Source organism: Jaculus jaculus, chromosome 7, assembly GCF_020740685.1.
Source record: "Jaculus jaculus isolate mJacJac1 chromosome 7, mJacJac1.mat.Y.cur, whole genome shotgun sequence".
Taxonomy (NCBI): domain Eukaryota; kingdom Metazoa; phylum Chordata; class Mammalia; order Rodentia; family Dipodidae; genus Jaculus; species Jaculus jaculus.
The window spans coordinates 109,962,600-109,989,919 of record NC_059108.1 but is presented as its reverse complement, the minus strand read 5'-3'; the positions used below and the strand labels follow the sequence as shown (position 1 = coordinate 109,989,919).

The window sequence follows — 27,320 nt, the reverse complement described above, 5'->3', positions numbered from 1 at the left end:
CAAACCGGAATCCTTTGGCTTTGCAGGCAAGCATCTTAAACTCTAAGCCATCTCTGCAGCCTGCAAGTCAAGATTTTAATATCAGCTATTCTGCAGCTGAGGCAGGAGAGTCATAAATTTCAGGATGGCCTGGGTTAGACAGGATTCCTTTAAAAAAAAAAAAAGTTGGAGGTGCTGGTCGGTGGTAGCATGCTTGCGAGAGAAGCAAACATGGAGGGAAGCACTGGGAACCTTTGAGGTACTGAGGGTAGGGGCTCACTTATCTGCCTGGTATGAAGGGAGCTCCACATGCAGCGGTAGAGACGTGGGGACCCAGCCCAGAGCCCTAAGTGTGCAGGTTAACTTATGCCTAAAGAGCTATTTACAGACAGGGTCTCGTTCTATCACCCGGGACGGCCTGCCTCACTCCGTTTCATCTTAGTCCTGGGTGTTTGGTCTTCGTTGCTGAGGAGTCAGCTGCCCCACAGAAGCGTGGGGAGTGGACTCCTGGTTCAGATGACGGAAGAGAGATCTGGAGGGTAGGAGAGCAAACACAGCTAGGTTTTTCAGAGCCTTTGAGCGCAAGCTGAGTGGGAGGTTTGTTGGAGAGGGTCTTAGCATGCATGTCTCTTTCCTTCTCTGCTCCATGCTCCTATGGCGATGCACTGGGGAAAGGAGTGGGCTGTTTTTCATGTTTGGCACTTTGGTGGGGGGAGGGGTGCTGCTACTTTCTGATGTTTAGAGCCAAAAGGTTTGCTTTCGAAGTAGGGTCTCACTCTAGCCCGGCTGACCTGGAATTCACTATGTAGTCTCAGGATGGCCTCGAACTCACAGCAATCCTCCTACCTCTGCCTCCCAAGTGCTGGGATTAAAGGTGTGCGCCACCACACCCAGCCCAGCTAAAGATTACTGTCTTACTGTTGACAACTTTCACGACAGGCCATCTGATTTCTAAGGAACTGCATAACAAGAGGGGCTAGGGTGTTCTTACTGTGCTCTCTTCTGGTCAGCTCCGCCCCACTCAGCCGCTGTGTCTGCAGACCATGATAAGCAGTTCAGCAATGGCTGTTTATCCTCTGCATTGCACGTGTTGGCTCCACAGCCAGCAAGAGCAGCTAACACTGCATGAAACACTTTGACAGACTCCACGTGTTATCTGTAACCCCAGATGATGAGTCCCACTACTTTACTGGTCCCCGAGATTGGCAGTGTACAGCAAGCTAGCTCAGCCTCCTCTATATCACCCCAATTGGAGCCTGCAGGTCAGCACGAGACTTTCTTAGCATCAGGACACTTTTCTCTTTCAGTAACCCCTTCTGAGGAGGGAGCAGTTACAAAATAAGTTTAGAAACTTCTGTCCCCTCATGCCTCTCCCTCAGCTACAAGCTTGTCCTGGATAAATCACATCCTCCTGGGGTACTACTGCCAACCTTACCCTTCTATCACTTACCCTCCAACATCTGCTGTCCACACCTGCAGGGTATACTGTTTACAAGGTTTGCTGGAGAGCTCTGGATCTCAAGCCAGCCTAGTTTTTTGCTTTCTGGGGCCCAGTATGCCTAACGCCACCAATATAAAATGTCCACAGGCACAAAGAGATCCTTAATTGCTTCTGAATGATTGGGCCTGGACAGGCTCTGACATTTTTGCTATTACCTTTTCAAACAGAAAATAAGACCGATGACCAACTTTTGTTAGAAGGCTGTAAAAATGTATAATGAGAATATCAAGAGATATTCCCCGTGTCAGAAGAAACTTTTCCCCTTCTTTCCCCCAACTAAGCCTTTTCATTTTGGGGGAGGGGAGGCAGCATCTCATAATGTAGCCCAGGTTGGCCTTGAACTCAATTCTCATGCCACATCTTTCCAAGTACAGGGATTACAGGGATGTATTCTAGCTTCAAAATCTTGAAACTATCTCAGTTTATAAAAACTTTACAAATATTACATCCAAAAATTAAGAATTGCAAAACAGGCCCCACTTAAAACACTTTTTATTGAAGTTTTAAAAAAATTGTAGCCAGCCAAAGGATAGACAATGTTATAATCTATAGTCTGTCAAGTCTTACTCTCAGTGGCTCACTAAAACATAAAGGATTGTTCTCTTTGTCCGTTTTAAGTTGTTCAGTTAAACCATTATTTGGTATCCTTTGACCAAGTTCACCTCTTCTTAGCTATTTAGAGTTTCTTCTCAGAAACATTCATATATTATACAGGAAACATTCATAGTTTATTTGGGAAACATTCATATATTATACAGGATGTACAAGTTTGGAGGAAGCAACTTAAAAACACACAATTATAGCTGCAACACTATCCTAGCTGCATTGTGGTGGTTATGTTGTTTAGTAAGCTGTCCATCATATACAACTGGATTTTATTCATGTTATTTACAGAGGGGCCAAAGCACTCATCTAAAGGTAAAGGCGCTCAGGTTTAATGTGCACTTACACAGCCCTATGAAAACACAACCATTATATACACTGTAAACATCACAGGGCATAAAATCCATCTCCACCCACAGACATCAATCTCACAGGACCAAGCATACAAGGTCTAAGGTAAGGTGCCTGACTTTCTCTTTTTAGGCAAACCCAAAGGTTTTGCTTTGCTTTTCGCTCATTTCACATACAGTGTGAGTAGGGAAGCATTTCTGGAGCCCCTTTGTGGGACTGCCTGCAGCAAAATCAACCTCCTTCATGGCGATGTGGCTTCATCCTTTAAGGATGGGGAAAACAGGAGAGTTATTCACAGCCTGGTGAGTCAAGCCACGAGATGCCACCCTGAACCAAGTATATGAGGCACCACTCTGAAACCGTGGGACCAACTTTCCTGTACGGTGGCAGTCCCGGTGGACACATGGGTTCCCGAAAGAGTGAGGCTGAAGCAGCAAACACTTGCTCTGCCTGGGCGGTCTGCAGTGTTAGAAATCAGTCCTTTGCCTCTCACGGAGTCAGTACTCCTCCTCGGCTTCACTCCCTCTTGCCTTCTTATGGATTGCCCGATTAAAGCTGTGGCAGGCAGGGACCCAGTGATTGTCGTGTAGCCCCAGCTTGCATCCAGGAAAGCCCTTCTGAGACCGGTGGCAGCACATCCAGTACCCAGGCCCATAGGGCAGGGCCTGGCAGTAGGGCTTGGGGTGCCACCGGCATAGGGATACATCCCCTTTCACATACTTTTTCTTACACTGCTTGCAAGGATCCTCCCTGTAGCGTGGGTCTCGAACCCAGCGAGAATCTGCTGGCCTAATGTTGTAATATTCAATGATAAACTTGAAATAGCAGCAGGTACATTTAAGAGCCACCAAACTCCTGGTAGGAAGTAACCTGAAGATTTTCACCATGATGTGGTGGGGCAGACACACCATGTACTGCTGAGGCTCCAGAAGCTGTTGGATCTTAAACCTAGTCTCCAAAAAATCCTGCGACACTTGCTTCTTACTACTGGATGCCTCAAGCACCGGTAATGTGCTTTCTACCACTGAGGCTGGTGGTCCAGGCTCAGTCAGAACACCTTTCTCTTGGGATGCGTGATCACTCTCAGCATCATGAAGCTGGCTGGCCTCTGAAGAAGCCTGGGCTGTGCTTTCATTCAACTCGGCATATTCTAGCTGTTCCTGACCAGGCGACAAAAAAAACAACATTCCTGGAAGAGGTTCCTCCTGGGAGTTTAAACTAGGAGGATGGTCTTTCTCTACCTGAGACACAGTGATGCTAACACACAAAGATTCTTTTCTTCTCTGCTCAGGATTTTGGCTAGTGAGTGGCACAAGCTCTCTATTCATACAACTGATGACATCTGTAGGCAGTTCAGTGACTTGGCGACAGGTGGGAGAAGAAAAAGGTAATCCGTCAAGTTCATCCATCATTTCCACATCATACCTGCTGCTGCTGCTGCTGTTCATGGCAGTTTGCTGACCTGGCTCTAACTCTTCACTGTCCATGTGGTAACTCACACACACTGGCAGTGAGGGACAACCCTGAGACGCACCATCCCAAGCCTGGTTCCCCATGGAGCAATGATCAGCTGTTGAGGGTCCACCTTTTACAGACAGAGACTGCACAGAATCCACCTGGGCATCAGGTGCCTCTGAGGTGCCTCGTTTTCTCTGGCCTTCCTCAGCCTGAGTGCCATTCGTAAGCAACACCCTGCCTACATTTCGACGGAAGCTGTTATTCCGTGACAAGTTTCCGGGCTCCCGCTGGCTCTGCCGTTTCAGGCACTCCGACTCCAGCCTAGCTACCATGTCAAGGACACGGACAGGTTCACTCTGTGGTTTGCCAGCCTCAAGACCAACCCTATCCGTGGGTTCTTCTCCTGGGGCAGAGAAGGGGTCAGGGGCAGACGATACACCTCTAGACTGGCCAGAAAGCCTCACGATGGCAGGTGCATTTGTGCAGGTTTTCGCACAGCTGGCTAGCAGAGCGCTGGCTCTTTGCTCAAGGAAGGCAACCATCTGTATCACCGACAGAGACCGCCCAGCACAGACTCCATCTCCACTGTCACTCACACAATGCACAGAACAGTGCTCAATGCCACATGCAAATGGCTCAGGCTGGTAGCACCTGCCATTCATTTCCCTCATCCTTTCTAACTGTATCTTGGCTTTTTTAAGATCTCCTGACTTTTTCCTTCTTTTCGTAGCTCTCCCATCAATATCCCAGGAGCTTTTTATTTTCATAGATCCCAGCCTGGAGCTACACTGGTGAGCTGCAAAGAATGCGATTTTCTCTTTTGTATTTCCAGGTTTCACGACAGCCCAGATATCAAGTGGTCCTTCTTCTTCACCCTGGTGGATTGTTGCAGATGGTGCATTCTTTTTAGCCTTAACATTCAAGCTGCTCTCCACAGGACTCTTCCCACTCATATTGCACAGAACATTTGGAGAAAGGACCCCAAAAGGCTTTCGAGACGATGCTTTGACAAGAGAAGCTGAAGGAAAGAGAGCTGGTTTCATGTGGCTGGCTTTGTCCTTTTCATCATTGACAGTCTCCTGTTGGCTCATAGGAGTTCTCAGAGTGTCCCTGCTGACTTCCAGAGGGCCCTCTTTCTTCTGGACTTTCCAATATGGTTTTAGGTGCATAACAGATGCCCTGTAACAGGAGAGAAATGCATAGCTGGTTGAGACTTTTTTTTTTTTTTACTTTAACCTAAGCTCACTGATTCTAGCACTCTGTAGCCTATTTACTAGCAGCTTACTACATTTTTTTCAATGCTCAGCTTGGTTTTAGTGCACAGATCAGGCACAACAGCAGCAAAACAGCCATGGGATATCAGCCAGAAAATAAGTTGGTTTTGACTAGTGAGTTTCAGAAAGTGATGTTAATTGACACAAAATTAGACCTTTAGCCTGCTTTGTAACCACACTGACCTCTAACTTGTGATCCTCAGCCTCCTGAGTGTTAGGATTACAAAATGCATAACCATGCCCAGCCCCTAGCAAGTCATTTTTCTTTCTTTCTTTCTTGTGAGTGTGTTGACTCCCCACCCCCACCCCAGAGGTAGGGTCTTGCTGTAGCCCAGGCTGATCTGGAATTCACTATGTATGTAGTCTCAAGGTGGCTTTGAACTCAAGGCGATTCTCCTACTCCTGCCTCCTGAGTGATGGCATTAAAACAATGCACTATCACACCCTGATCCTGGTAATTTTTAAACATTATCATCTTCCTAGGTCCTACCACTTTATTCGATGCATATCAAAATTAATGCTGCTTTCTCAACAATTCCCATACACTACTGACTTTTGCTGTCTGAAGCTTTGCACATGCCCACATATGTATCCTGTCCATCTACTGTCTTGACTTTCTAAATAACCTGTTCACATAAACACTTAATTTTCCATGCCTTCTGGGCCTGCTGGCCTAAGAGCAACTGTATACATTGACTGTCAAACTTCATACAAATACAGTTGGGTATGAGAGGTAAAGAAAGAAAATTAAAAAAAAAAAAAAAAAACCTCATACAACCATTTCAACTCAAATATAGCACTCGCCAGGCAAGGTGGTGGCACATGTCTTTAATCCCAGCACTTGGAAGGTAAAAGGACCGCTGTGACTTCAAGGCCACCCTGAGACTACGAAATGAGTTCTACGTCAGTCTGTGTTAGAGTGAGACCATACCTCAAAAAAAGTAAGTAATAATATATATAGCATACGCCTTACTAAGTTTAAAACCATTGAACTACTTTAGAAAACAGGGCCTTGTTTTCTTTCCTGGTCAGCAGTGGAGATGGGAGTCACTTAATTTGCATATGTGTCCTAGTCTTTGCAAATTAGTAGGCACTTCCTGTCTCTGAGTCTGAGTTGACATGATCATGTCCCCCCCCCCCCCCATGACACAAACACCCTGTATGTTTTCTGGGCTTGCTGTCTTCTATGATTCCTATTGTCTCTGGCTGCTCTGCCCCTTGCACTGCCGCCATGATGATGACCAGATGGAACTGATACTGAACTAACCACGGCTGAGATCCAGGAGGTAGCTGACAAGGTAAAGTCCCAGCTTGAAGCGACGAAAACCAGAAATTCCCATCTTTAAGCTGTGTCTTACAGGAGCCAGGTGATGCCTGGCAACAACTACTTCATCCAGATCAACGGTGACCTCATGCGTGTCAGGGTGTTCCAACATCTCCCAGACCAAGACCCAGCATGACGTGCTTGATACTGGTAACTCCTCAGTCCCTGTGCACATGCCAAATCATTTTAATGTGTCATCTGTGTTGGGGACCAAGAAATAAATGCCACCCCTCCTCTGTGGCTCTGGCATAGAGAAGATTAAGCTTTACCCAAACTCTCCTTTGTATTTTTCCTTCTGATTATCGATCATAATTTTACCTTCAAACAGTGCTACACTTAAGACTCCAAATATATATTTCTGAAATAAAAAAGTATGTTTTCTAAGGATGTCTGGTCTCAAAGGAATCCTAACAACCAAAATAAAGCTCTCCAGTCACAGACCGGTGCAAGACCACAGCACCTGCAAGTCTCTGCATGAAGCTTTCCTGCTCTAGCTAAAACAACATTGGTAGACATGTGCCTTAGGTGACTCAGTATGTTCTTTCCCACTGGCTCCACATTTACTGACTGCCCATAGTGTACTAGCTTCTATGTAACTACGTTCAGTGTTGACTGGCAATTATGAAAGTGACCAATGATTCAACTTTACTCTTCATTTAAACTTTTTAACTCCCACAGTCAAGTGTCAGCTGTGAGGAAATATAGACATGCCTATCTTCTAACCAGATGAATAGAAATCCTGCACTTACGGCATACAAAGTCCATCTGTGCCTACCGTTTCCCTTCCCTTCTCCTCCTTCCTCCCCCTTTCTCTCTGAGGAAGGGAGAGGAGAGGAGAGAATGGGTGCTCAAGGCCAGGGCCTCCTGTCACTGCAAGTGAACTCCAGACACATATGCCACTTGACACAAGTACTGGGGAATTGAACCTGAGGCTATCAAGGGTTGCAAGCAAGTGCTTTTAACTTAACACTGAATTGTCTCTCCAATCCCAAAATATCTTTTATTCCTTTAAAAGGAATTCTATCTATTAGAGAGAAGAGCAGATAAAATGAGCATGCCAGGGCATCTGGCTTCTGCAAACAACTCCAGATGCACACACCACTTCGTACATCTGCCTTACGTGAGTTCTGGGGAATCGAAACTGGGTACTTAGGCTTCCTAGGCAAATGCCTTAACCACTAAGCCATCTTTCCAGCCCCCAAAGTACCTTTTGAAGATACTCCTGAAATAGATTTTATGAGGACCATTCTGGTCCTTGGTAGGTTACAGTGTAAAAAAATTTTTTTTTATTTATTTATTTGCAAGCAGAGAGATAGAAGAGATGGAGAGAATGGTCATGCTAGGGCCTCCAGCTACTCCAAATGGACTCCAGATGCATGTGCCACTTTGTGCACTGAGATTTACATGGGTACTGGGAAATTTCCAAACTCTGGCCATAAGGCTTTGCAGGCAAGCACCTTAAGTGCTGAGCCATCACTGTAATGCCCCACCCCGCTGTTTTTGTTTTTTTGAGGTAGGGTCTTGCTCTAGGCCAGAGCAGATCTGGAATACACCATGTAGGCTCAGGGTGGCCTTGAACTTATGATGATCCTTCTGCTTCCGAAGTGCAGGCAATTAAAGGTGTGTGCCACCACACCCAGCCCACCACTGTAACATTGTTAATAGTTTTCTATCATATTCTATAATTTATGCCTGCCCCCTGGCCAAAGCCACCCAGAATTCATCAAGAACAAGATGACACATTAATCAATAAAGCACACTGAGTGCTGTCTCTTTGTGCCAACTACTTCCTGGTTTTTCATGTAAATGAAATGAAATAAAAAGAGGATTTAAAAAAACAAGTAAATTCAGACAATGATTTCATTACAGAGTGCCTATGAATAAATTTAGCTTAAACTTCAGCAATATGTCTGCTGTTTTTGCACTGCACAGTATGTTCTCTTTGCCCTCCTCCCCCACACATTGTTTTAGGCAATATTATTGATAGGGACAACTAAAAAGAAATTCATTAAAGAAAGCTTTTGTTCACGCTTAACTTACATAGTCAGCTCAACTGACAACTTGTATATACAAAGTTTTAGCCAGATGAAAACAAGACAGAGCTGGAGAGATGGCTCAACAGTTAAGGCGCTTACCTGCAAAGCCTAACAATCCCAGTTCAATTCTCCAGTATCCACGAAAGCCAGGTGCACAAAGTGGTGCATGCATCTGGAGTTTGTCTGCAGTGGCTAGAGGCCCTGGTGTGCCCATTCCCTCCCTCTCCCTCTCCCCACTCTCCTCTCCTGTATCTATCTGCTTGCAAATAAACATTTTTTTAAAAAAAAGAGAGAAAATAGGATAACATCCAAAAGAAAGAAGTGAGGTATAGCAGTCAGGTTCACATTGCTGGCAGAAATCACCTAACCAAGAGCAGCCTTTGGGGAAAAGGGGTTTATTTTGGCTTACAGACTTGTGGGGAAGCTACAGGATGGCAGGGGAAAACGATACCATGAGCAGAGGGTGGACATCACCCCCGATCAACATAAGGTTAACAACAGCAACAGGAGAGTGTGCCAAACATTGGCATGGGGAAACTGGCTGTAATACCCATAAGCCTGCCCCCAACAATACACTGCCTCCAGGAGGCATTAATTCCCAAATCTCCATCAGCTAGGAACCCAGTACTCTGAACACCCAAGTTCATGGGGGAAACCTGAATCAAACCACCACATGAGGGAAACAGGTACAAGAGAAAAAAGAGAAAATTATAAGAGGAGACTGCTGAAAGATGGGGTGCGTGTCTATGCACCCTAGAGAAGGCAAGATATTAGGGTTTGCTTGCATTCCTCCACTGGTTAAAGACTGGGAGGAAGGGTGCTAACTTCCCGCATTGCTCTGAAGGTCCTGAGACAGAAAAGAAGTGCTGCTTGCCAGGCATGGTGGCCCACCCCTTTGAAGGATCATCATAAGTGAATCATAGTGAATTCAGGGTCAGCCTGGGCTATAGAAACACATTACCATAAAAAACCATTTTTAGGGCTGGAGAGATAGCTTAGCGGTTAAGCGCTTGCCTGTGAAGCCTAAGGACCCCGGTTCGAGGCTCGGTTCCCCAGGTCCCACATTAGCCAGATGCACAAGGGGGCGCACGCGTCTGGAGTTCGTTCGTTTGCAGTGGCTGGAAGCCCTGGTGCGCCCATTCTCTCTCTCCCCCTCTATCTGTCTTTCTCTCTGTGTCTGTCGCTCTCAAATAAATAAAAAATTTTTTAAAAGTTTAAAAGCTGCCATAGTTGCCACTCTTCGTCACTTAGCCCAGGGTCTTCCCATGCTAGGCAAGCACTTTACTACTGAACTGCATACCCAGAGCATGCAACAGTACGCTGCAATTAGTGAAGCATGGCAGCACATGCCTGTCATCCCAAAACTTGAGAGGCACAAGCAGGAAAATCAGGAATTCAAGGTCAACCCTGGCTACAGTAGCAAGTTTGAAGACAGCCTCGGCTACGTGACACCCCATTTCACAAAACAAACAGGGCTGAGGAGATGGCTTAGCAGTTAAGGTGCAAACCTAATAAGCTGAAGGACCAAGGTTTGATTCCCCATTACTCACATAAGACAGACGCATCATGCTGCTGGAAAGAGGCGACAGGAGTGCTCAGCACTGCAATATCTCTGTCACACCTTCCAAGTCTCAAGGTCTACTGCGGAAGAGGTGGCAGAAAGAATGTAAGAGCCAAAGGAAGGGTAGGACTCCTTAAAACATGCTCTCCCAAGACACAAAATGGCCTGGATATCCATGACCTCACAGTGCCTGACACTACCTACATAATAATACATCATAATAATAATACATAATACATCATAATAATATATCATAATAGGAGGAAAAGATCATGACAGCAAAATAAAAGAGAGACTGTGAGGGGGAGTGGATATGATGGAAAATGGAGTTTTGTTGGGCATGGTGGTGCATGCCATTAATCCCAGCACTCGGGAGGCAGAGGTAGGAGGATCACCAAGAATTTTGGCCACCCTGAGACTACGTAGTGAATTCCAGGTCATCCTGAGCCAGAGTGAGATCCTACCTCAAAAACAAAAACAAAAAAAAAAAAAAAGGAGTTTCAAAGGGAAAAGTCGGGGAGGGAGAGCATTACCATGGGATATTTTTTATAGTCATGGAAGTTGTTAATAAAAAAAAAATTGGAAAAAAGTAAGGAATCAAAAGAAGTGGTTAGAAGAGAGAACAGCTTGAGGTTTTCTGAGAAGTGTCAGCTGGAGTCACCTGGTGACCCACTGTGAGGACCTGCATTGGAGAGGGCAGAGCACTGACCAGAAGGCTTGCCTGTGAGGAAGAGTCTCTTCACAGACTGATCACACGCAATCCTTTCCAGGAACAAGGGAAAATTAACAATCAAAACTTGAAGGTCTTCACTATATTGATGGCGAATATCTTGTTCAGTATTCCTGCTAGACACTATCTAAATTCAACTTAAAAAAAAAAAACACTTCAGCTCTGAGCTGCCTGACCACTTGGGAACTTCCAGCTGCTGTTGAGTTTCTCCTTGGCTCTGCCTAGGCTTAGGCAGGCCAAACTAGGGGGAGGGCCCTTAGCCCTTACTCTTCACATGGGCTCTTTACCCCTCCAGTTCCCCACATGGCAAAAGCTCTTTGAATTTTCTTTTCTTTCTTTTCTCTCCAGTTTTCCCAGGCCCTCCACATGGGCTCTCAAGCCACATGGGAGTCTTTCCTTGGTTCTGTACTTCCCTAAATAAATATAAGAAGTTAATTTTTAAACAACTTAGGGAGCTGGAGGATGGCTTTGCAGTTAAGGCGTTTGCCTGCAAAGGCAAAGGACCCAGGCTTGATTCCCCAAGACCTATGTTAGCCAGATGCACAACAGGGCACACACGTTTGGAGCTCGTTTGCAGTGGCTGGAGGTCCTGGTGTGCCCATTTTCTCTCTCTCTCTCTCTCTCTCTCTCTCTCTCTCTCTCTCTCTCCTTCTTTCTCTGTCAAATAAATAAATTAACAAACAAATAAATTTAAGAAAATGCTCACCTAAAGGTAATATACAACACAAGTGTGGTGGCGCACACCTTTAATCACAGCACAGAGAGGCAGAGCTAGGAGGACGGCAACGAGTTCAAGGCTACCCTGAGACTACAGACTGAATTCCAGGTTAGCCTGATAAGAGTGAAACCCTACCTTGAAAAACAAAAACAGACAGACAAAAAAAAAAGGTAGTGTATAATCTCAAAATGGAATCACAAAAGATAACTGAAATTTGCTTAAAAACCATGTATAAGGGATGAGTGTAGTGGTCACACCTGTAATCCCAGCACTTGGGAAGCAGAGGCAGAACAGTGTTTTAAGTTTGAGGCCAGCCTGAGTATAAAATAGTGAGTTTCAGGCCAGCATGAGCTACAATATAAGAACTATCTCAACCTCTGTCCCCCCAAAAAAGTGTATGAGTGAACACCAATGCCTAAGTTGTGGTGGTTTGAATATAAATGGTCCCATGGCCTCAGATCCTTTTAACTAAGCTTCCTACTTAGATTAGACCCCAAGGTATGGGGGGACAGGGAGGACGGAGGGAATCCTAAGTCCAGCCCTAGCTCACACTTCCTGGTGCCTTCTGTTGTCTCTGCTCTGGGTGTGTGACGAAGTGTGCCAGCACCTTCCCCGTGATGAAGCTCTCCCTGGAATCTGCAAGCCTTCTAGTCTGGTGCTTGTCCCAGCAAGGACGACTGTGATGGAGTCATAATTACAGCCGGGCATGGCGGCACGGACCTTTAATCCCAGCACTCAGTCTGGAGGCAGAGGTAGGGGGATCACCATGAGCTTGAGGCCACCCTGAGACTACAAGGTGAATTCCAGGTCAGCCTGGGCTAGAGCGAGACCCTACCTACAAATTTTTAGTGTGTACAGTGCTGGGGGTCAAACCCAGGGCCTTGTAGAAGACAGGTAAGCACAACCACTTAGCTACATCCCCAGCCAATTGGTCTTTAAAGACAGAGCCTTTCTACGCAGTCCAGGCTGGATTGAAGAACCCAATTCTCCTGCATGAGCAGCCCACAGGCTGAGATCACAGGTGTCCACTGTCACATAATAATCCACATATGGAAAGGGATAAGATTGATCAGTAAGAATTAAAAGGCAGTATGTGGCAATAACAACGGAAAACCTAGGAGTTCCAAGACCTGGTCTCAAAACAAACCAATTTGTGAAAGCTTCCAGAAAATACCTCATACAGCCTTCTTCCCTTGACCATTACATAACAGTGACTCCAGCAACAAACTATACAGGCAGAGGCATAAGGAAAGTCTCGTCTTCACATCTCTTTAAGCACTGACAGAATGCATCCACTTCCCACGGAACACTAAAAAAAGCTGTAGGTGAGAAAAGACTAAGCTTCAAAATACTTGGTAATAACTTACAGGGAGGCAATTCACTTTAAAAACATATTTTTTCAGGGTTGGAGAGATGGCTTAGTGGTTAAGGCACATGCCTGCCAAGCCAAGGGACCCAGGTTCAGATGCACAAGGTGGCACATGCATCTGGAGTTTGTTTGCAGTGGCTGGAGGCCCTGGTGTGACACCTCTCTCCCTCTCTCTGTTTCTCTCTCTCTCTCTCTTTCTCAAATAAATAAATATATAAAAATAATTTGAAACACAAAAAATATGAATATGGGTATGCCAGGCCTCTTGCCACTGCAAACAAATTCATACATCTTTATATAAACATAATTTAAAATATATTTTAAGGCAATTTTTACTTTTTGATGTTGAGACAGACAGGTGACCAAATTTTCCTAAGAGTTTTTAGCTAATATTTAAGCTGTTAATAAATTTTAATTGAAAGTGCCCTATAATCCTTCTGAGTTGTTCCCCTTCCCTAGGACAGGGTGAAAACCCTGGGAGCAAAGGGCCATTGAAGCCTTTAAACGGCAGCGCTCAGACCTTCCCCTTACGCTTGGTACAGACACAGCAGTGGCAGTTGCAGGGAAGGTCAGCCCAGCTGTTTTAGATGCCCGAAGATCGTGCTTGGAACACTGCAGCAGCTGTGGAGGTTCACCGCAAGCTGAAGACAGGGTCCTACTTCAGGCCTTGCTCTAAACTGACTGCTCCCGACACCCTTCAGCAGGCCTCTGCAGGAGCACTCCAGGCAAGACGAGCAGTGGCCAACATTCACTAGCCCTGCAGCTATTCTCACTCAAGATGTCACAGGGAGCACTTCCACAGTGATGACAGACTTGTGGTTGATCTTTATGCAAAGCCGTAACTCATGCCAACATAATCTTTTTGCCACACCCATGTCATACATACTCCTTTGACTTTATAACTAGGTTGCCTTTGGAAAAGACCAGGAGGCACCTCCTATGCTGTGCCCCCCCCCCCCCAGGTCCTTGGGTGTTGCAACATTAGGCCCAAAGAAAGGTCTCTCCCAAGCGGCCTACTGTGATTATCATCACGACACAGCAGGCTGAGCAGGTAGGAGACGGAGAGCAGAGGCTTAGGTGGGGACCGTGGTGGCAGAAGCAAAAGTGGGAGCAATGGCAGTGGCAAGGGCAGTAGCAGTAAGGGTTCAGGCAGCAAGGAAGCAGGTGAAGAGTCCTAGAGAATGACCAGGGACACGAACAAGAAACAGAGGAGCAAAGACTGATGCAGAATTTGGGGATTCAGGAAGGGTCCCCCAAATTTGTGAACCTATTTTTAGCAAAGAATTGATAAAAATGAACCCAAGAAGGATGAATTAAGAATTATGAAATTTGGGCTGGAGAGATGGCTTAGCGGTTAAGCGCTTGCCTGTGAAGCCTAAGGTCTCCCGGTTCGAGGCTCAGTTCCCCAGGTCCCACGTTAGCCAGATGCACAAGGGGGCGCACGCGTCTGGAGTTCGTTTGCAGAGGCTGGAAGCCCTGGCGCGCCCATTCTCTCTCTCTCCCTCCCTCTATCTGTCTTTCTCTCTGTGTCTGTCGCTCAAAAAAAAAAAAAAAAAAAAGAATTATGAAATTTAGGGAGAAACACAAATTCTAGGGTTTATTTAGGGGATACTGGCATCTAGAAGGAGGCTAGAACAGAGTCCTAAACATGCAGCAAGTAGGAAACACGCATTCAGGTGGAAAACAATGCATAGTTCATAAGGTTTATTTAACAGAAATAGAGGTTTTTAAGGAAAGACTGGAGTGAGTGGAGGCACAAGCATATGGAAGACAGATCTTAGGTGTGTATGTAGGAAGACTGACAAGACACATAGCATCCACCTGGGGTTTCCCCAGGAAGGTGGTTAAGAGGACAAGCAGCGGGAACTTAGTAAGAGCTGTATTTATGGTCACCCTGAATTTAGAGAACATGGGTAACGGGCCTAGAGCTAGTGAAAGCATCCCCGTGGCAGATCTGGAATATAAGGGAATTACACAAGTAATTAAATGACACATGTAATTAAAGTGAGAAGTTACTACAAACTCTTAAAGCAGAGGCAAGCAGAAAAGATCCCCCCGACCAAGAAACAGTATTATGTTCTCCCTCCCACCCATCCAGCCAAGCTGGGTGAGAAGGGAAGCCACTCACGTGTGTTTCTATGGCCAGAGTGAGCAGAGGCAGGCAAAGAGAGAATCCAGAGAGCAAAGGAGGAGCCAGAATAGCCTTTATAACTGACAGAAATGTATTCCTTCCTCAGATTCAGGTATGTAAAACGAAGACCCCACTGGTCTGTAGCTTTGAAGAGGCAGGCTCCAGTGCCAGCCCACCTGGGTAGGTAAGGGTGCCGCATGCTATACTGTGAACAGCAGGGGGCACTATAGCAGAGTCTTAATTCCTGTCAAGGAGGGTTGGTATGTGGAGTGGCATCTCCTGTTTGTCTCTGGGCCTCGATTTCTAACTGAAATTGTCTAAAAGAAGCTAGCTTTCTCCTTTATACTTCAAGACAATGAAGGATAGCAGATGGAAGCACAGGAAGTTGAATGTCAAGCGCACCAACGGCAGGAAGGTAGAAGGGTACATAGCATCAAAGACTAATGCCTGGGAGCCCAGGAGCTATGATACTAACCATTGTTAGGAGCTGTGGGTCCAGCACTCAGGGTGGCTGTTGTTGTGAAGGGCCATGGGTCACCAGTGACTGAGTGTGGGAGACACTGGAAATTAAGACAGAGTAGTAAGCCTATGACCTGAGAATGTAGAACTATGAGGGCTTGGCCTCTAGAGGTTGGGGCCATAAGCCTCTAGTTCTCAAAATCCACAGCCATAAACCTCTCAGGGACCAATGGCTCTCATAGGCCTGGAACTGCCAACACTGAGGAAGCCACTATTGGATAGAGCAGAAACCTACTCAGCTGACTGGTGCAGTGTCACTTGTTTATGCAATACTAATAAGGTTAATACATGTTCCACTTGGCCAAAGTGTAATTCAGAAGAAATTGATAAGGCTTTCTCTCTTAGGTGATAAATGTTAGAGATTCTAAGGCAACCTGTGAGTATAATGAATGGGGTGTTACTTTAGAAACAACAGGTCCCATGGTATTTATTTACTAACAGAAGCCCAGGCCACAGCTCTGATTGGGTACCTATTTAGTAACTGTTCTTCTATACCACATGCCTCTAGGATCTGATAAACTGAAACCGAAGCAGCAGTATGTGCAATGGCTGGTCAAGGACCATTTTGTAAAAATTTATTACTAATACCCCGACCTATGCTCATGTAAGCAACCCTTATTAAACTCAGTGGGTTCACCAAAAGATGACATCCAAGTAGACAGGGTCCAGGAGTGGGAGAGAAACAAGAAAAGGTAATGGGGGTGAACATAACCAAAATAATTATATACATGTATAAAATTGTCAAAAACATTGTTTAAAAGAATTACTAATAAAATGATGCTTGTGAACGACAAAACAAATTGAAAATGGTGTTTCATGGCCTGCTTTTCAAGCTTGTCAAAGCTAATTTAAGTTAAAAGTAAAGGACTTAGGGGCTGGAGAGATGGCTTAGCGGTTAAGCGCTTGCCTGTGAAGCCTAAGGACCCCGGTTCGAGGCTCGGTTCTCCAGGTCCCACGTTAGCCAGATGCACAAGGGGGCGCATGCGTCTGGAGTTCGTTTGCAGAAGCTGGAAGCCCTGGCGCGCCCATTCTCTCTCTCTCTCCCTCTATCTGTCTTTCTCCCTGTGTCTGTCACTCTCAAATAAATAAATAAAAAATGAACAAAATATTTAAAAAAAAAACAGGGCTGGAGAGATGGCTTAGCGGTTAAGCGCTTGCCTGTGAAGCCTAAGGACCCCGGTTCGAGGCTCGGTTCCCCAGGTCCCACGTTAGCCAGATGCACAAGGGGGCGCACGCGTCTGGAGTTCGTTTACAGAGGCTGGAAGCCCTGGCGCGCCCATTCTCTCTCTCTCCCTCTATCTGTCTTTCTCTCTGTGTCTGTCACTCTCAAATAAATAAATTTAAAAAAAATTTTAGAAAAAAAAAAAAAAAAAACAGAAAAAAAAAAAAAGTAAAGGACTTAGCAGTTAAAGGCACTTGCCTACAAAGTCTACAAACCTGGGTTCAGTTCTCCAGTCACCCACATAAAGCCAGATGGGCATCCATTTACAGCAGCAAGCGATCCTGGTGTACTTGTTAACATTCATGTACACACACACACACACACACACACACACACACAAATTTAAAAAAAAAACAAACATTGGGAGGTGGGGAAAGGGAGGATGGATGAAGGGGATTATTATCATGGTATATTGCCTGTATGCACAGACATTGTTAATAGAAAGTTAAAAACAGCTAAGTGTGGTGGTGCACGCCTTTAATTCCAACACTTGGGAGGCAGAGGTAGTAGGGTCACTATGAGTTCAAGGCCACCCTGAGACTATATACTGAATTCAAGGTCAGCTTGGACTAGAGCAAGACCCTACTTCAAGAACCTTCCCACCAAAAAAAAAAAAAAAAAAAAAAAAGGACTGAAGAGATAGCTTAGTTAAGGTGCTTTCCTGCAAAGCCTAAGGACCCAAGTTCAATTCCCCAGTACTCCCAAAAGCCAGATGCACAAGGTGGTACATGTGTCTGGAGTTCATTTGCAGTGGCAAGAGGCCCGGTGTGCCCATTCTCTATCTGCCCCTCCCTCCCTCCCTCCCTCCCTCCCTCCCTCCCTCTCTCTCTCTCTCTCTCTCTCTCTCTCTCATAAACTAAAATATGTAAAAAGAAAAACCAAAAACACACAATGCAGTAGGCACCCAAACTGTCATTTTATCTGCTAAGAATACTGAACCTTGTATGTTTGCTCTGTCTCTCATATAAAAGTATTCCTTGAATGCACAAAGACCGTCTTCATCTGTGCAGCTCTGTAACTATATAATCATCCTATCCTATAGAATGTGACTACTCATGCACTAATTCCTAGGGCCTTATAGAAAAGGCAGTAACTTAAAACAAGGAATGTAGAATTGGTAATTTCAGGGTAAATTTGGAGCCTTTTTTAAAAACTGATTTGTATTTATTTGTAAGGACAGACTAAGGGTATCAGTCATAGGAACCACTTTGTCCATCTGCCTTTACACGGGTACTGAGCCAGCAGGCCTTGCAAGCCAAGTGCCTTCAACCACTGAGCCATCTCTCCAGCCCCAATTTGGGGCCTTTAGAACCAGCTTTCCATAATTCTAGAATGTCAAAAGAGGTCAGAATTACGGTCTTCAGGGTCTAATGTGGAAGAGGTGGCAGAAAGAATCTAACAGCCAAAGGAAGGGTAGGACTCCGTACAACGTGCTCTCTCCAGACACAAAATGGCCTGGATATCCATGACCTCACAGTGCCTGACACTACCTACATAAGACCATCATAAGAAGAGGAAAAGATCATCACATCAAAATAAAAGACTGACTGACTGAGATGGGGAGGGGATATGATGGAGAATGGACTTTCAAAGGGAAAGTGGGAGGAGGGGGGGTAATACCACGGGATTTTTTCTATAATCATGGAAGTTGTTAATAGAGATTTGAAATTAAAAAAAGGAAGAAAAGAATTAAGGAGCCTTTTACAAGTCCAACTCAAGGGAATTTCTTTGTCATTGTATATTAGTTTACATGGTTATAATCATATTATACATACAATGTTGAACTTTTTATCAGAAGTAGGTATTTCCCATGCTATTGTATGGCATTCAAACCTATCATCTATAAATGTTTAAGTGCCACAATTTTCCTCTCCTGCCCTGGACATTATATATTTTATATTTTCGTGGATAGTATCACTTTTGCACTTCAGGTTATGCCCTTAGGAAAGATTTCCTCAAGTGAAATTCCTGAGGCAGAGTGTGAGGAATTTTATGCCTGGGTGGTTCCTGGCCACCCAGTCTCCAGCAGCGCTCGTTTTCACTCCACCAGCAACACGCGCACTTCAGCTTTCTAGCAACAGGTTTTTATATTTACTTATTTTGTTTATGAGAGAGAGTAAGAGAGAATGGGTGTGCCAGGCCCTCTAACAAACAAACTCCGGGACACATGAGCCACCTTGCATATCTGGCTTTATGTGGGGAGTGGGGAGTCCAACCTGGGTCCTTAAGTCTTTGTAGGCAAGCACTTTAACCACTAAGCAATCTCTCCAGCCCTTATGCCAACTGTTTTGAAATGAAAGAATAATAGCTTGTTTTTATGTCTAGGGAAAGAAAACAATATAGAGCTGGACATGAAGATACAGGGACCTTGGAGATAGCGCAGTGGTTAAAGGTGCTTACTTACAAAGCTTTAAATTCCCCAGCCACCCACATAAAACAGAACAGGCATTCACTTGCTGCACAAGAGACCCCAGTGTGTACACACACACACACACACACACACACACACAAAAGCAAAGGGAAACAAACTTCTCTGTATTTTGAGCTGGAAGATGTGACTATCACTTCCCATTACCTGCACCACCTGCACTAGGGCTGACTTGCTTACTTTATGAAGTCTCGAATCTAGCAGAACATCCTAGGAAGGAATTGCACTGAAAGGAGCTGTTAAGTCCAGCAGTATGGATGTCAGTCCTAGTAAAAAGTTATACCCTGCTGCTTGCATTCAATAACTTACCTGGAATGAAGGGTTCGGAGATTTGTCTAGGTAGGGTCTCTTGATTTCTTTCAACGAAGTAAAAGGAACTGAGTTTATTTACATCCAAGGTGACTGGTTGAAACACAAAGGGCACATCTTTGACATTTCCAAAATGAAGGACCTGTAAAAAGAGAAACAAAAATCCATTATCAAACAAACATTGCTAACCTAGAATGGGATCAAAAGGGATAAACATATGAGCCAAGAACAGAGGGAGCTTCCCTCTGGGGTTTATGATTTTCCAAACCATCTGCTTCTAACTTGGTTCTCAGTACCAAGTACAAATTCCTTCCCACGAAGCAGATAACCCACAGTGAAAGTGAATACTGATGAACCCCCCTGAGGACAACTTTAAGTAGAATGGGAGCTGGGAGAGGGACCATAAAATATGTATGTCTCTCAATGGGAATATGACCAATATGTAGTATGTTCACACAGTAAAGTTCCTAATTAAAAAAAAAAATTAAAACATTGCTCGACTAGTATGGTAGCTTGAAAGTGATAATTTGAGGGTCTGGCCCCATAGACTCAGGCATTTCATTAAAACTGAGCTGGAACCTGGTGTGGTGGCACACGCTTTTAATCCCAGCACTTGGGAAGCAGACGTAGGAGGATCACCGTGAGTTCGAGGCCACCCTGAGACTACATAATGAATTCCAGGTCAGAGTGGGCTAGATTAGTGAAACCCTACCTCGGAAAACCCAACCAAAAAAAAAAAAAAAAAAAGAGAGAGAGAGAGAGAGAGAGGTGAGAGTACTCATACATGTAGAGACTCATCCAGTGTGGCCCTGGGGGGAAGGGGATGGGGAGGGAGGCCTGTAATCCTCACACTCAGAAACTGAGCAGGAAGCCTACAACTAGTTGGAGCCAGCCAGAGCTACACAGCAAGATTTGTGTCTTGCCCACACTTCCCAAACAAAAGAAAGGAAAAAGAAAAGTAGATGACAATGATCAACTAAATATACCATTTCCATGTTTTTGGATTTATGTGTGCATGGCTTCATTTTTAGAGATATGTCCTGAAATGGTTTTAGAGAAAAATTAATGTCTGAAATTTTCTATAAAAAATAATGCTGAAACTGGTCATGATGGTGCATGTCTTTAATCTCAGCACTTGGGAGGCAGAGGTAGAAGAAGACCGCTGTTGAGCTTAAGGCCACTGTGAGATTACATAGTGAATCCAGGTCAACCTGAGCTACAGTGGGACCCTAGCTCGGAAAACTAAAATAATTAATAATAATAATACTGAAAGCCAGGTGTGGTAGCATACATCTTTAATCCCAGCACTCTGAGGCAGAGGTAGGAGGACTGCTGTGTGAGTTTGTTTCTTTCACCTTGAATCCAGTCAGCCAGGACTAAGGCGAGACACTACCTGAAAAACAAAATATAAAATAATAATGCCAAAGAAATGATTTGAATATAGATCAGACAAGACTGGCTCTGAGATTGATAAACTGCCAAGTTTCGTGATAACTGATTTAGAGTTTGCTAATCTATTTCTGCATGTATTTGAAAGTTTCCATAATTACTAGTTTTTAAAAAGGAGAAATACATACAAATGTTAGAGAACACTGGATGTGCCCTGATGAGCTATAGGATGGCAGATGTGGAGACAGAAAATAGATTGAGAGGCTCCCTGGGTGGGGTGGCTCTACAGAAAGTCACCTTAAGTCCTTCTCCACTATGCCCCAGGCTATCTGATGTGGTATCTCTTCCTGGTTCAGACATGGGGCACCAATGTAAATTCTGACTCCATACCACACCCCTTGCAAAAAACCAAACAGGAAATAAATCGCAAGGCATCTTAAAAAAAAAAAAAGATGAAAAGCAGACATTTGAGAAAATCAAATAAAAAGAACTCAAAACTTGAGGACAATGAGTTATACCAATCCATCCAGCACACACACATACATATACACATGTATATATTTGATGGTTTTTTGTTCGTTTGTTTTGTTTTGTTTTTCTAGGTAGGGTCTCACCTAGTGCATCTGGGCTTGGGCTTACATGGGATCTGAAGTCAGATATGGGTCCTTAGGCTTCCCAGGCAAGCACCTTAACTGCTAAGCCATCACTCCAGCCCCTTTTTTTAAAAAGAGTTTTTGTTTGTTTTTGTTGTTTAGAGATAGGGTTGAGATAGACTAACCTGGAATTCACTATGTAGTCTCAGGGTGGCCTTTAACTCATGAAGACCCTCTTACCTCTGTTTCCTGAGTGCTAGCATAAGAAAAAAGTTTGTTTGTTTGTTTTTGCAAGGATGTGGCAGGGAAGGAGAACAGGGCGGAGGGGGAGAACGAGGGAGAGCCCACGGCAGGAGAATGAGTGTCCCAGGGCCTCCCGCCCCTACAAACCAACTCCAGACGCATGCACCACCTTATGCATCTTTTATGTGGGTACTGTGAAACTGAACCCAGACCATCAGATTTTGCAAGCAAGTGTCTTAACAACTGAGCAATCTCTCCAGCTCCCATCATTTTTTTCTAAGTAAAATCAAATTTTTTGTTTGCTCTTGTTTTGAAAAGGGGTGCATTATAGGGCAGGCTGGTCTTAAAGTTGAGATCCTCTTGTCTTCTGCTTCTTATTTGCTGGAATTCCAGTATGCACCAAGATGGCTGGCTCAATCAATCTAACCTTTGAACACAAATCTCAATATCTCATTTTATAATGTAACCAAGCAGTCTAGTTAGTTCCTGAATCTATCTTGTCTAAGTGTTCTTAACTTTCAAAGGTTTAAGGAATGGTAAATGAATGTAAATTAAACACTTAAATTTAAGAAACTTTGCTATTTAAAGGTGTCCTAGGGTTGGGGAGGTGGCTTATCAGTTAAAGGCCTGCCAAGCCTGTATTCAATTCCCCAGTACCCATGGAAAGCCAGATGCACATGTTCATTTCCTTTCTCCTCTCCTGTCCCTTTCTCTCCAGCCCCTCTTTCTGCTTGCAAATAAATATAAATATTTAAAATAAATAAATAAAAGTATCCTGTAAGTCCTTTAAAACAAAAGTAGTTGCTACTCACATTCACTCATGGAGGAGGAAATTACAGTATTAAAACATTATTAATGATATAGTTATTAGCAGTTACTAAGCACAACCATATAGGGTTTTTTTGTTTGTTTTTTCCTGAGTTAGGGTCTCACTAGCTCAGGCTGACCTGGAGTTCACTATGAAGTTTAAGGGTGGCCTTAAACTCACAGCAATCCTCATACTACCCTGGGGCAGTTAATCTGTATGTTCTTTAATGGAAGGGGTGATCTTTTTCTTCTCTTTCATTGAGTATGCATATTTCCCCATAAAAGCATTTATTAGAGTGAATGAAGGCCAAACATAAGAACTTACACCTGCCAAAGGGCAAAAGTGTCTTAAGTTAACATTCTAAGGATCTGATTAACAGGACTTGAACAGCACAGGAAGCTGAGACGATCAGGTAATTCTGCCCATCACTCCTTGATCTGTGCCCTGTTTCCTCACAGATGAGATGTGAAGGAAGTGAAGAAACAGAATGGCATCAAGCCATAGTCACTCAATCTCAGTTACTTCTGTACAAAGCAAAAAACAAACAAACAAACAAACTTTGGCTTGAATAAGCAGCTATTTCCTCAGCACTCTAGTTACTTAAAACAGTCCTTTGCAATATCAAATTTTAAATTCTACTAAATAGCCTTATGAAAACACATCACAACAAAGTTCTTTAGCTTAAATACTATCTCTTTATCTAGAGTAAAAGTAAACTTCATGATTGTTAAAAATCTCAAGAACAGAACAATCTATACATGCAGGGAATCAGCTAGGCGTTGGGCAACCTCCTCCTCATTTTCAAAGTCCCATGCTAACTGTTAACCAGAAACACTGTAAACTCTCCCCATGACTCTTTAATATGCTAAACACAGCTGTGCAGGGTCATGTTTCTATAGATTTTTAAATATCAGCACTAATAAAATGTCTGATGAGCAGATTCCTAAAACACTGAAATTAGAAAAAGAACACCAAGAAGCATAAAAAGTCTTCTATCTTTGGAGCTTATGCTAAAAAATACAGCCAAACTGTGGTCTATAATCATGTCCTGGTTATTTCTTTTTATAGCAATGTCAATTATATTTATAAATGAAGCAATATACTTTATTAACTACTTTAATAGAACACACCAACATGCTAAGTTCTAAATCAATTATAAGGCATGCGTAGTTCACACTGACAACCCTGAGTATTTCACTGATTAACAAAACAAACCACAAGGGAGAATCTGATAGCACAGCTCAGATTTCAATGTCAGAACAGCAGATGGCAAAACTGTAGCATCCTGTCATCCTCTGAATGTGCCCACAGGCTCCTGTGTTTCAACAGCTGATCCCAGTTGGTGGCGCTGTTTTGGGAGGTTGTAGAACCTTTTGAAAACAGGACTTAGCTGGCAGATGTAGGGTAAAGGGTGGGACTTAGGGGTTATAAATAGCTCAGTGCAGCTCTGCTTCCAGATCCCTGGAGATGGGAATAAGCAGCCTCCTGCTCCACCACCATGAAATGGTGAGCCACAGGAAATCCTACCCTAAATTGCTTCCCTCAAGTATTTTGTCACAGGGAGGAGAAAAGTACCACAGAAACTATCAGGAAAGAAAACCAAGGAGATTAGAAGTGAGAAACATGGATAAAGAAATGATAAACAGCTTCCTCACCCAGAGTTTCTACTTCCTAGCCCCTTTTTACTTATTTTCAATTCTATAGGTAATAATTAACAATAATCATGTCTCAGAAACAGCTTGAATTTGTGACTTATGTGTCCAAGTTTACTTTTCCACCCTAAAAGCAGTTTGCCAATTCCTTAGAAAGATTACTTGGTAGAGTCAAGTATAGGCTACTGACAGGGCATGATGGCATACCCCTTTAATTTCAGCACTCAGGAGGCAGAGTTAAGAGGTTCACTGTGAGTTCAAGGCCATCCTGGGACTACATAGTGAATTCCAGGTCAGCCTGAGCTAGAGTAAGACCTTATCTCGAGGAGAAAAAAAAACAAAAAACTGCTTGCCTGTGAAGCCTAAGGACCCCAGTTTGAGGCCTGATTCCCCAGGACCCATGTAAGCCAGATGTAGAAGGTGGCGCATGCATCTGGAGTTCATTAACAGTGGCTGGAGGCCCTGGCACACCCATTCTCTCTCCCTCTCTCTCTGCCCCTCCCTCCCTCCTTCCCTCTCTCTCTCTGTCACTCTCAAATAAATAAAAAATAAAAATAAAACACCAAGTATAAATAGGAAAAAAGCCCATGAGACAAAACTACTAGTAGATAAAATCTTCTGAATATAAAAACAGATCCCAGCCTGGTGTAGTGGCGCACACCTTTAATCCCAGCACTTGGGAGGCAAAAGTAGAAGGACCGCTGAGTTCGGTGCCACCCTGAGACTACATAGTGAATTTCAGGTCAGCCTGGGCTAGAGTGAGACCCTAACTCGAAACCTCCCCCAAAACCAAAAACATTCCCTTTACAGCTTTACAAGAGATTGAATACAAATGGTGCCAGTCTAGAAATAAAAGGATTCATTTACACAACTGAAGAAATTATCAACAATAACCTCCTCCATGTAGACCAGCTGACGGAAAGCTGGAAGAAGTCATTCTACATATAGTTCAATGGGAGAGATAGCACCAGTGAAGATACTCAACAGTGGACACTGCAAGCCTTATAGTTGGCCAGCCAGGCCAAATGAGCCAACGGGTGCAATAGTGGCACGTCTGTCATGGTGGAAACCAACTACCCTCCAGCTGGACTGGAGGCCCGTTCCATGGGGAAGGGGGGAATACAGCCCTGGTACTGAAAACTTATGAGCCCCAGGGGTGTAACATCTGCTGATGTCTGGATAAGTGTATATACTATGCTATCAAACTGCCCAGTAAAGCATTTCTCTTAACGCTAACTTCACTTAGGGTAGAGAATCTTCTCTTTCCAGATGGCAGTGACCTTGGGATGACTCAGAAGGTATCATAGTGCTGGAAAGAAGTGACTGGAGTACTCAGTAACATCTCAATCACAACTTCCAAGGCTCAGGGTCTAATGCAGAAGAGGTGGCAGAAAGACCTCACCGTGCCTGACACTACCTACATAAGACCATTATACAAAGAGAAAAAGATAACATCAAAATAAAAGACAGACTTATTGAGATGGAGAGGGGATATGATGGATAATGGAATTTCAAAGGGAAAGTGGGCGGGGGGAGGGAGGCTATTACCATGGGATATTTTTTATAATCATGGAAAATGTTAATAAAATTTGAGAAAAAAATTAAAAAGAAAAAAAAAAAAGAAATGATGAACAGGGAGCTGAAGGGATGGCTTAGCAGTTAAAGCATTTGCCTGCAAACCCAAAGGACCCATGTTCAATTTCCCAGGACCCACATTAGCAAGATGCACAACGGGGTGCATACACCTGGAGTTGATCTGCAGTAGCCGGAGGCCCTAGCATGCCCATTCACACATACTCTCTTCTCTTTCTCCTGCTCTTTCTCTGTCAAATGAATAAATAAAAATAAAATATTGAAAAATAGAAAAAAAGAAATGATTAACGGGCTGGAGAGATGGCTTAGTTTAGGTGCCTGCCTCCAAAGCCAAAGAACCCAGGTTCATGTCCCCAGGACCCACATAAGCCAGATGCACAAAGTAGCACATGCATCTGGAGTCCATCTGCATCACCTAGAGGCCCTCATGCACCCATTCTCACCCACCTCCCACCCCATCAAATAAATAAATAATTTTTTTTTTAATATGATGAGGGCTAGAGAGATAGTTTAGTTGTTAAGTCACTTTTCTGTGAAGTCTAAGAACCAAGATTCGATTTTCCAGATCCCATGTGAGCCAGATACACAAAGTGGCACATGCATCTAGAGTTTATTTGCAGCAACTGGAGGACCTGGCATGCCCATTCTCTGTGTATCTCAAATAAAAATAAACTTAAGTGATGAAAATCTGCTTGGGCTTAACACGGACCTAAGCATCAGAAGAAGTAGAAATGCTGCAAACTACCTCAAGGAAAAAAAAAAAATCATATATGCCTCTTCCAGACAGCTGTGCAAGGACAGTACGAAAGTGGAGGTACCCATTCCTTCCAGGAAGACAGGAGAAAAGTGGATGCACGAAGTATTCCCTACTGTGAAACATCTATGGATAATATCATTCCAACAAGATGACCAGATATTCCTGAGAAGTAAGACCTATTTTCTGACAATTCACTGAGGAAAAATAAAAAGTCCTTATTACTAGGAATTATCTTTAAGATTCTCTTATTTCAGAAAGCCTATTCTCTGAATGAAGAAATTCCAAAATTTGGAAACATGGCTCAGCAGTTATAAGCATTTGCTTGCAAAGTAAGGCAGACCAGGTTAGATTCCTCAGTACCCACGTAAAAGCCAGATACACAAAGTGGCACATGCATCTGGAGTTTGTTTACAATGGCAGGAGACCCTGACACAACCAACCTTCCTTCCCTCCCTTTCCCTCTTTCATTCTCTCCCCTCTCTCACAAATAAATAAAGTGGTAATTTAAATTAAATCTAAGGACTAGATCTGATTCCTTCAGTACCCACATAAAGCCAGATGCACAAGGTGGGACATGCATCTGGAATACGTTTGCAGTGGAAGGAGGCCCTGGCATGCCCATTCTCTGTGTGTCTCTCTCCCCGTCTCTATTTGCAAATAAATAAATATTTAGGGGGAAGCCAGGTATGGTGGTACACATCTTTAATCCCAACACTGGGGAGGCAGAGGTAGGAGGATCACCATGAGTTTGAGGCCACCCTGAGACTACATA

The 27,320-nt window shown here is 44.0% G+C and overlaps 1 protein-coding gene across 5 annotated transcripts in view; it reads right to left on the bottom strand.

Annotated features, from left to right (window-relative positions):
• Positions 1–1,955: 1,955 nt before the first annotated feature.
• Positions 1,956–27,320, bottom strand: part of Fbxo34 (F-box protein 34) — a 62,379-nt gene continuing 37,014 nt past the window's right edge. The window contains exons 1-5 of one of the 5 annotated variants that reach the window (XM_045155070.1): positions 20,805–20,824; positions 19,514–19,655; positions 15,511–15,595; positions 12,710–12,854; positions 1,956–5,071 (exon numbers count right to left, since the gene is read on the bottom strand). In XM_045155070.1, the coding sequence (XP_045011005.1) occupies positions 2,932–5,071; positions 12,710–12,714 (2,145 nt within the window). In that variant the 5' untranslated portion in view covers positions 12,715–12,854; positions 15,511–15,595; positions 19,514–19,655; positions 20,805–20,824 and the 3' untranslated portion in view covers positions 1,956–2,931. Of the gene's footprint in view, positions 5,072–10,076; positions 10,148–12,709; positions 12,855–15,510; positions 15,596–19,513; positions 19,656–20,804; positions 20,825–27,320 lie in introns of those variants that run through there. The other 4 variants (XM_045155068.1, XM_045155072.1, XM_045155071.1 and 1 more) reach the window with 4 other exon arrangements.